The 10,929-nt window shown below is 43.5% G+C and overlaps 1 protein-coding gene across 1 annotated transcript in view; it reads left to right on the top strand.

Moving 5' to 3' along the window:
• prkacaa (protein kinase, cAMP-dependent, catalytic, alpha, genome duplicate a) overlaps positions 1-10,929 on the top strand; it is a 34,133-nt gene that overhangs the window by 11,788 nt on the left and 11,416 nt on the right. The window contains exons 2-5 of the mRNA XM_063220764.1: positions 5,104-5,165; positions 6,335-6,463; positions 6,667-6,765; positions 7,291-7,373. Coding sequence (XP_063076834.1) covers positions 5,104-5,165; positions 6,335-6,463; positions 6,667-6,765; positions 7,291-7,373 — 373 coding nt within the window. The remainder of the gene's footprint in view (positions 1-5,103; positions 5,166-6,334; positions 6,464-6,666; positions 6,766-7,290; positions 7,374-10,929) is intronic.

Below are 10,929 nucleotides of genomic sequence, written 5' to 3'. Positions count from 1 at the left end.
ACGGCGGGAAGCGTGAGTCCCGGGAACCTCGAGAAGGACGCGAGCCAAAGGAGGGCCGGGAGCCCAGGGAACCGCGAGAACCCAAAGAGCCACGGGAGCTGAAAGAACCCAAAGAGCCCAAAGAACCCAAAGAGCCACGAGAGCCGAAAGAACCCAAAGAGCCCAAAGACTATTCCAGGGACCAACGCGAACCGCGAGAGTCCCGCGAGGCCAGGGAGTCTGCCTCTGTCTCTTCGTCTTCTGGAGCGGGCGACGGCGTTGGAGGCAAGGGCGGGAGCGGGAGCGGGAGCCCCGACTGTCCCACGGCCCTGCTGGAGTGGGGTAAGGGGCTGGGAAACGGGAGCGGGAACGGGACCAGGGCGCTTCACTTCCTCTCCAGGGTGGTCACCATGGAGCAGGGCAACATAAACACTCTAATGAGCAGGCCAGGCAGTGCAGTCGCAGCAGCCACTAGCATCCCAGAGTGCAGCCGCCACACTACCAGTTTGTTTTGTTTTGGTTTGGACTCCTAACGGGCCCAGTAGGCTTGTGTTGAACCCAAAGGGTCAACAGGCTCGGAGGAAACATCTTGTGGTTCTTCTCGGCAGGAAATGCGGACCTATTTATATACATTATGCATCTGCGCACTGTGTGTTCAGTAGTTGGCCCATAGATGTCTTTATTAGCCCTAAACATTGTTCTGTTGTTGAGAAGGTGACTGACGACTGACTGGTTTGTAAATGGCTGGGTCTCTGAGCCTGTGTTTGTAAACGGCTGGGTCCCCGTGCTTGGGTTTGTAAACGGCTGGGTCCCTGAGCTTGGGTTTGTAAACGGCTGGGTCCCCGTGCTTGTGTAAAGAGTGGGTCAGGGCGTAGGGCAGGGCGTAGCAGAGGCCATCCTGCAGTAGCTGAGACCACAGGGGGCCTGGAGATGTAGAGGCAAAATCTGTTAAAATATTGTGAGATCTCCTACTGAAACGAAAAATGTTATCGATGATGAATGTTCCCCCTTTTGTATGCGTAAAAAAAAAAAAACATGATCAGCACTGCTTTGATAATACAATCACTTTTTGATACTGAAGGAAAACAATCTGTAACCTAAGATCCTAAAATTTTATTGCCGCTTCAAAAACAAATGTTATACAATAAAAGTGTACTGGTGTAAAAACAGTAACTTTGAGTGTTAGCAAGCTGTGCTGGATCAGAGTGAGATAAGATTGGCAGGCAGGTTGGGCTGTACAACACCTAGCAAGTCCTTCATTACTACGCCCCCACTACCCCCAGCTAACTTCACCTCAGTATTTCTCACCGTGTCTCTGTTACACATGCACTCTTGGCCTCTCCATTTCTCTCACACACACACTCGCGCTGTGCATGTGTACTTGTGTGTGTGTGTGTGTGTGTGTGTGTGTGTGTGTGTGTGTGTGTGTGTGTGTGTGTGTGCATGCAGGCTCGCTGTGTGTGTGTGTGTGTGTGTGTGTGTTTGTGTGCTGCATTAGAATAGCTCTGCTAGTCAGGAATGAGGAAGGGCCTGATGCAATCTGGATGTTCCCACAGAGCGATTGGCTCAATAAAGATAAGAGCACCGCATATGAGGCTGCATGTGACTGTGTGTGTGTGTGTGTGTGTGTGTGTGTGTGTGTGTGTGTGTGTGTGTGTGTGTGTGTGTTGTGAAGCCCTGTTTCTTGTCTACTCATCTGAGCTATTTGGGTCTCTCTCTCTCTCTCTCTCTCTCTCTCTCTCTCTGTGCGCGCGTGGGTCTTGTGTAAGAGTGGACGCTGTGGTCGGGGCCTGGGCGATCAATCGACCAGTAGCTATGCTCCAGTTTCACCAGGAAGCAGGGGCTGTGTGCACGCCTGAGTGTGTGTGTAATCGTTTGTGTGTGTGTGTGTGTGTGATCGTTTGTGTGTGTGTGCTATGTAACACCGGGCTGCTGTCAACACGCATCTCTCACTGGTGTGGAAAGCAGCCCTGTGCTAGGAGGAGTAGCTTAGCTGATAAGAGCCACCGGCCCAACAAACTGGCTGTGCATGGAAGCATTCTTTACTTTTGCTTTTCTTTTTTTATAATTCCTGATTGGTTGGTGGTAACTACTTTTTTTTCTATGGTTCAGTCTACAAACCCCAACTCCGATGAAGTTGGGACGTTTGCTAAACAGTGAATAAAATCAAAATGCTATCATTTTCAAAACATTCAATCTATTCATTAGATGGAGAATAGTGAAAAGACAACATATTAAGTGTTAAAACTGAGAAAAAATATTGTTTTGGGGACATATGTACTCATTTCTAATTTGATAAATCCAACACGTCTCAAAAGAGTTGGGACGGGGACAATAAATGGCAGCAAATGTCGAGGAAGACTAAAAACAAAACAAAAGACAACACTTAACAGTTAAATACATTAACCGATGAGATGATTTTATATAAAAAACAGTGTTAATTCCTATCTTGGACATGATTTCACCAGCTTAAATGGTGGGTGTCTTCCTTGTCATGTTTTGCAATGTTTTCCTTTCTGTAGTGCTTACAGTGTGACAGGTCTTGACCAAAAACCCACCATTTTATCACCTGCTGGTCCTTATGATGGAGCCAAACTGTTAAAACATAGTAGAGAATGCAATTTGACCTTACTATGTGGCAGTAATCGAAGATCTCCCTTCAAAATATAATGCATGAGTGGCTTTTCATGCTGTTTAAAACCCATTTATACCATTCAGCACTGTATTTAACTCTACAGATGAGTGAGAACATCTTAACCAATGCACTACTGCACCCGCATGCCATCATGGAGGCTGACTTTTGAAGCTAGCACTAACACAAGTTGGATGGTCCATTTTTACTGTAGCACAGGATGTGCAATGCTCTATTATTGTCAAAAAGAATGGACTTCTACAACTTCTGCTGACTTCTGTAAGCAAAGGACAGTTTCCCATGTCTTCTGGGTCTATTTCAAGTGAGCTCAGGTGCTTAGGAGAATGTTACACCCCTGTATCATTTTCATGCATTAAGCATTCTTAATATGGTAAATTTTCAATAGCTCTAGCACTCCAGGAATTAGAGTGAGACTACAGCCAATATATATTTCATGATGTCATGAACCTATACAATGATTTTATAAACAAAAATATGTCTTATATACACTCAATCGTGGTAAATCAAAGGGAATTCAAAAATGTATGTAATAACTATGGTAATTATTCCCTTTGCATCTTTAATTCTGAGTGACTCAGCCTCTCTGTGATGATCTTATACCTGGACACCTATATTGTCCGTCAGTACAATTCATTTTGAAATGTTCTTCTTTGATGTTTTATCTTATTTGGATGTTTACTAAATTTCACTGATCCCCGTCCCAACTCTTTTGAGACGTGTTGGATTTATCAAATTAGAAATGAGTACATATGTCCCCCAAAACAATATTTTTTCTCGGTTTTAACACTTAATATGTTGTCTTTTCACTATTCTCCATCTAATGAATAGATTGAATGTTTTGAAAATGATAGCATTTTGATTTTATTCACTGTTTACCAAACGTCCCAACTTCATCGGAGTTGGGGTTTGTAACATTCTCTGATCCTTTTGGGAGCACAAGGCCTAACGTTGCAATTTCTTTCCAAAATTCAAATGTTCCAACAATCATGGTATGGCTGAAATGTTGCAAGGCTTTATAAATGTGCTGAGACTTCATAAACAAAGAACACCACTTTCCCCATGTTTGAAGATGGAGTGTGGATTAGTAGGATGTGAAGTTATGGCTTAGTAGGTGTAAGTGAGTGGTGTAATCTTCCAAATGTAGCTTTGTCTACTCTGCCCTTCGTCCAGATGTTTGGTGCGTTTAAATATTAAGTGTTATTGCGACCATCAAACATCTAAGAATAGATTCTGCATCAACATTGTGATATTTGAACGGACATGCCAAAATTGTTTTACAGCACTTCATTCAAACAGACGATATGCGTATTATCTGCGTATATGAGTCATACCATGTTATAGTTTGTCACATTTTATGGTTAGTGGCCGTATTGTGCATTCCTAACAAACAGAAGCTGTGTAACAAACCTGGCCTTGGCAGTGTAAAGAGTTCCACATGTGATTGATCTGTGAGCAGCCTAGCTTGCAGGCAAACCCACTTCTTAGAAGCGCGGCACAAACCTCTGCATTTCTAGGAAGCACCGCGAGTGGAGCGAATTCACTCTCTAAAACAGACATGAAAAGTTCTCTCTCTCTCTCTCTCTCTCTCTCTCTCTCTCTCTGTCTGTCTGTCTCTCTCTCTCTCTCTCTCTCTCTCTCTCTCTCTCTCTCTCTCTCTCTCTCTCTCTCTCTCTCTCTCTCTCTCTCTCTCTCTGTATTCTTACGAGCTGGCTGTGTTTATGGGAAATGGGAGGATGAGAGTGGGTGGGCAATGAGATGAGATGACCAGACACACAATCTTCACTTGCCTGTTGCCACTTCCATTATTCATTTTCTAATCCGTAAAGGAAGTGACATAATAAGGCACATCCCTGTCGACTTCCTTTCTTGTGACTTCCACGTTTGAAGGGCAAGAGGAAGCATTTGTGTTGGAGGTGAAAGTGGTAGCTTTTTAGGCAAACGCCAGAAAGGGAACATGTATGCTGCGGTGAAATTGCCATCTGAATGGCCTGGCGTTCTCTAGGAAAGTAGCCAAGGTTATTTACCGCTTTTCATTTAGTCGTGTGTATTAAAATCACTATGAAAAGACACTTTTCAAACAAATAGTTTAGGGGTGAAGATTGTGCACATCACAGGAAAAGGCTGACTTAAAGTTTGGAATGAGTAAAATCCTTTTTTCTTATTTTTTTTAATTCCATGACAATGGTTGAAACGTAATCCTGTCATGGAATTAAAAAAAAGAAAAAAGGATTTCAAGTTTGGACTCCTCATCTTTTCGAGCAAATAAAATTCTCCTGTGATGGACATCTTGAGAAGTGTTGTAGAAACTATGTGTTGATAATGAAATGTAATGGGACAGAAAAACGTAAGGCTTAGACGAGTTAGAAAATATGCACGTTGCAGTGAAAAACCTCAAACATGGCGTGGTGACATCTGGATAAAGTAGTGAAGATGTGTTTGTGTGACACTGTTCCCTACTCTTCTCCCTACAGTGAAGGAGTTCCTCGCCAAAGCCAAAGAAGACTTCCTGAGGAAATGGGAGAACCCAGCACAGGTACAGTCAGCACCACACACACACACACACACACACACACACACACACACACACACACACACACACACACACACACACACACACACACACACACACACCAGTAACCCTCTACTTACAGAGTACACACACAGTAGTACCCTCTATGTACAGGTTACACACACAGCAGTAACCTCTATGTACAGGTTACACACGCACACGTACACACACATGTATACACACAGCAGTACGCACACGCACACACGCACACACACACACGCACGCGCGCGCGCGCACACGCACGCGCACACGCACGCACACACACAATATGGCTTCTCACGCACTCAGGGAATGCACTCCTGGATTTGTACATGGGATCAGCCCAGACCCTGGTATGTGTCACCTTGGTTTCACCTTTGTGCTGCCAGTGAATTATTGTTGTCTGAGGGGCCTTGTGCCTCCTTCTGGACATAAGCTGCAACAGCAGGCCATCCCAGTAATTCCATAAGAACACATTCACCATACTTGTGTCCTTGTAAATTTTGTAAACTTCTTATGTGTAAAGAGTGAAGAGTGCATTTCATTCTGAGAGATTCCTTTCCTTAATTAAGTTGCCGTATGTGGTTTTGATTTGACAAGGGTACGACATGGCAAAACACATCTTTCCTAATGGAGCAGTGGGCTCTGAATGTCTTTTTGTGTCTTCTTTATTCTTTCCATGGGTCATTTTGGGAAAAAAATTGAATGCGTTCCTAATGTTATCACAATACAATGCCATCTGATGCTAGAAATAAAATCCTAAAGGTGCATTGTGTAAGATGGTGGTCAGAGTAGGTATTGCAACTGTGCTGCTCATTGAACCTGTGCTGCTTATTGCCAAATAAAGCTTTTCATGAATACTTACTAAGTGTAATGTTCACTAGTATGACCAAAGCACAGTAAGTTTTGCAGCTAAAAATGTCTATTTCTGTAAATTCATAATGGCGGACAATGGAAAAGATTCCTCTTTTCATGTATGAAAAGGGCCACTTTCCCTGTCATAATGAATACTTACAATTTGATGGTTGTGGTAAATATTCCTGAAAAAGGTAACATACGTGAATGGGCAGCATGAATTCTGGAAATAAACTACTAAAAATATTACACAGAGCACCTTTTAAGTATTCTACTTCTTCTCTGAAACCTTTGAACAGAACACCGCGGCTCTGGACCACTTTGAGCGGTTGAAGACCCTGGGGACGGGCTCCTTTGGAAGAGTCATGCTGGTACGGCACAAAGAGTCGGGCCAGCACTTCGCCATGAAGATACTCGACAAACAGAAGGTGCGCTGGAGCTGGAGCTCCTCCACTCACTCACACCGGGCTCAGGCCTCGGCAACCCCCCCAGAGACGCCTGTGGCTTTGATGTACTCCAGGACCCGTTTGGGCCAACAGCACCAACTCTTTCTAACTGAAGTGTGTGTGTGTGTGTGTGTGTGTGTGTGTGTGTGTGTGTGTGTGTGTGTGTGTGTGTGTGTGTGTTCCAGGTGGTAAAGCTCAAACAGATAGAGCACACACTGAACGAGAAGCGCATCCTGCAGGCCGTCAGTTTCCCTTTCCTAGTGCGGTTGGAGCACTCCTTCAAGGTACGTCAGCTGTGTAGCAATGTACAAGCTAGCCTAGAAATATACATGGGTTTACCGTTGGTTAACAATCCCTGGCAGCTGCGCGACCCTGGCTGTGCACTGCTCAACCTCTGATTGTTGGACACTGCTGTTGTTTAAAAAAAAAAAGAGCTCACGTGGTTGGCTGCTTAGCATCTTGTCCCTCCTCACAACATGAATGCTTGTAAATGAAAAACCTATGTATAGACCTATGTATACATGCCCCATAGCAGCAGCGAATGTAATCCCTGGGATGGTGTGGTGAAAACCAATTAAGATGGGCTGACAAATCATTGTGAACAGCATCCTATTTATTATTCCTAGTACTTATTGTACTGATTGGTTGCGTATATCCAGGAATATCCAGTGGATAATATGGCTCCGTATTGTTATTATACTTAGTGTAATGAAATGTAAAAGGCTAGTAGTGCCTCCAGACATGGGCTTACTACGTGTTTTCTGTAGCCTATCTGGTAGCTAATGTGGCTGCTGTTGTGCTCTGTGCAGGACAACACAAACCTGTACATGGTGATGGAGTACGTCCCCGGCGGAGAGATGTTCTCTCACTTAAGGAGAATCGGACGCTTCAGGTGAGATGAGCTTTTTTTGACCGCTTATCTATGCTAAGATTGTGGGAGATGCAAGGTTTCAGCTTTTGCCATTATTTTGAAATACTATACTGTTGATTGGATGCTATGCTAGTTTTTTATTATGACAATGCAATACATGATTTTTGTGTTTGCTGTTTTCGGTGTGTAACCACTAGGGATGCCACATATACAGTACATGGGCACAATACAAATTGTGAACCATTTGTATTCACCTTTTATACTCCTTACTACTTATATAAATCTTGTGTAGATTTATGACCCTTTTGGAGAAATTAAGAGTGGGGTTGCGAAGAGGAGAGGTGGTTTACATTAAACACCATGATAAACACTGTGTGACTGAGGTGTTCCCACACAGTCTGTCGCCCGTGGGTCTCGAACTCGCCACCTCCCAGTCAACACAATAGTTCGGGTATGGGAGGCACAGCACAATACCGCTGAGCTGAAGAACCAGTCCGATAGCTCAGCGCTACTGATACTGTATGAGCCTTTGGGAGGGAGGTTTACTAACATTCCATGCCACACCAGGGACGCAGGAACTCATTTGGACCAGGGGGTGCTGTGGTCAGCGGAGGGTCTGGGAGTCCTCTCCCAAAAAAAATGTGTTTTTTAGATGCAATTTCCTGCATTCTAATCAATTTTAGGATGAAGAATGGCGAATCCCATCTGACTAACTTCTTCATGTTTTATGTAGCCTAACCAAGGATGACTAGATTTTACCTTTTTTTTTGTTTAACATTTCACTTCAAAATTATTAAGTTCTTCTTGCGGAAGGGAAACGCGCACCTAATGTGGAGGTGAGGGCGTGTTCAAGAGCAAATCGCACTGCCGTGACAGTTTCTCTCTTCTCTATGGGCAGTCTACAATGTGTGAAATTAGTAGAAATGCCTACTAGGCTATGCGATGCACTTGTCAGAGAGGTGACCGGGCTTTCAAACAATTTAGATTTTCTTGCAATTGCGACTGTGTATCTCAAGATGCATACGATCAGGACCCCTGCCCTGTCTCCCCGCCCGCGCACAAAAGCACGCACGCACACACAGACAGGCATAGGCCTACTGCTTCCCGAATGTGATTACACTCTGACGGCCAAAGAGTTTGTGCTGTGATCGGCGAGAGAAGTAGGCTAAGCGCCAAAGCAGCTCGTGCCATTGTTGGCTATTGATACAGGGAGAGTGTGAAAGCCACCTTTAGTTTGCATTTGACGTAGGCCATGTTATTTAAGACGGACTAAAGGTGCCGCTTAACGGTGGTCAAATCAGCAGCAAGAGGCAAAAGGAACAAATCGCCACCACTACAAAAGTCCAAAACATCTAACAATAGCACAGCCATTTCACACCGCGGCAATTCAACTTTGGCAACAGTTATGATAGACAAGCCACGCACACCATCGGCTGTGCTATAGATTCACCCCATAGCCAACTCCGAGGCTAAGATAGACTTCACCAGCAATAGGCAAGACCTAGCCTACCAATGTGCTACTACGAATCCAATCTCCACCGCAAGAAACAAAAGTCACTTCTTACCTGACACGATGCACAATTTTGGTGACATTCCCTTCTTCCGTCACACTTTAAATTCACCTAATTCCTTGCTTAGTTGGTCCGTTTTTGATCACCAAAGTGATGAGACTTCTCTTCACAACAAGTTAGCTCCTCCAATGGGTTTAAGACCGTGTATGTTGATGCATGCCCAAGCCAACATATCGCTGTTAATACCACTTTTATTACTACCTTGACACCACAAGCTAAACAAAACAAACGTCTCTCCCGCCGCGTCACTGGCTGCACCGTTCTACACCACTGTTCCGGTCTGGTTGGGGTCTAAAAGTTTACTCATTTCAAACCAAAATTGCATTCACATTTCAAACTACTTTTAAGTATTAAAAAAGTAGAAAATATTCATATTTTGTGTTTTTATTTTAGAATAATAATGAGAAAAAACTATGTCTGAATTTAGGGTAATACACAAGTGATGCAGCTGCGTCTGTTGTCCAGTAGGGGGGGTGCTGCAGCACTCGGAGCACCCCACTTCCTGCGTCCCTGTGCCACACTCTGCTAGTTGTCCTGTGTTACATATGTATGGGTTTGAGTGGAAATGGGCGCCCCCGGTGGTAAGATTTTGGGAACCACTGTGTGTTGCCAAACAATCTCACAAGAACAAGTAATGCTGACTGCATACTACAAGATTCAGAAAAAAAGATAAAGATTATTGTTGTGAGTTAATTGTTTGACTCGTGGCGATCAAAGTTGCTATTTCTAAGCTCCTCAATATCATGATCCTTGACAATTTAGGGGCAGCGATTGGCCAACGGTTGGAGAGTGTCCTGGGGAGTGTTTCAAGAAGCTGGCTAAGTAGTAAACCAGGTTAAATTAACCCTGAGGTAATGGTAAATCATCTAACAGAAGAGCCTGGAGTCTCTTGGCGAAATCACACATGTGGACTATATATTAGCAGGTGTACCACTTCCTGTAGGTTAACTTGACCAGGTTTATCACTTAACCTTGTTCATGGAATAGTACCCTGATCAGTATTCTAAAATAGTTAAGATCAGATGTTTATTTTAAAAGAAGAATGGCATTTGACTTGGTATTTGAGTGAGTAACTAACTATGCACATTATGACAGATATTTGGGGACAATTGTTAACCATACCTGACCTATTCTGTGAGGAAAATGAATAGATGTCTTGAGATCTCACTAGTGATTTGGGCTGGCGATAGTCAGGCTACATTGCTTCAGGGATTGTAAGAAGCACCTTGTAGCTACAGTTGCCTTTAGTCACTTAAAAATCCTTTAGTCCACTTAAATCCAATGTGCTGTGTAAATGGTGCCGGTTATCCAAAGCCATGGTGTTGAATTGTGTTGGGACTAGACCAGACTAGTAAAGATGGCTGTCGGGAGGGAGTTACTAAACTATGTGAGTGCAAGGCACGGGGATTTGCGGAGATGAACACCTGCAACATGTTGAGCTTCTCCCTCTGTATTGTTTGTAAACCACAAATCATTGCACAGACATGTTGGAATGCTGGCGTCTTACCAAACTTCCATTCCTAATCCTAATTCTCATCTCAAAAAACCTCCTCCTTTTTGTCAGTTGCAGTCCTGTAATGATGCTCGTGTTTCTAGCCATATCTATAATCCAGGTTTGTTCACCCAACCATGTTCTTGGAATAACTCTCCACTGCAACCCAAGATTCTTAAAGGTGCACTGTGTAATAGTTTTGTCGTTCATTACCAGAATCCATGCTGCTCATTCACAAATGTTACCTTCTTCTTCTTCTTCTTCTTCTTCTTCTTCTTCTTCTTCTTCTTCATAGTCTGCCATTTTTAATTTCCAGTAGACATTTTTAGCTGCAAAACGTACTGTGCTTTGGTCATACTAGTAAATATTGGTTTATTATTCAGAAAATATTAATGGAAAGATCAAATTTAGCAATAGACAGCACAGTTTCAATGAGCTGCATAGTTGCAACAGGGTTCCCACGGGTCATGGAATTTCTGGAATATCATGGAATTTCATAAACATTTTTCCAGTC

Source organism: Engraulis encrasicolus, chromosome 2 (assembly GCF_034702125.1).
Source record: "Engraulis encrasicolus isolate BLACKSEA-1 chromosome 2, IST_EnEncr_1.0, whole genome shotgun sequence".
In the NCBI taxonomy this organism is placed as follows: Eukaryota; Metazoa; Chordata; class Actinopteri; order Clupeiformes; family Engraulidae; genus Engraulis; species Engraulis encrasicolus.
Note: the sequence above shows the minus strand (reverse complement) of the source record. Positions and strands in the feature narration are given on the sequence as shown.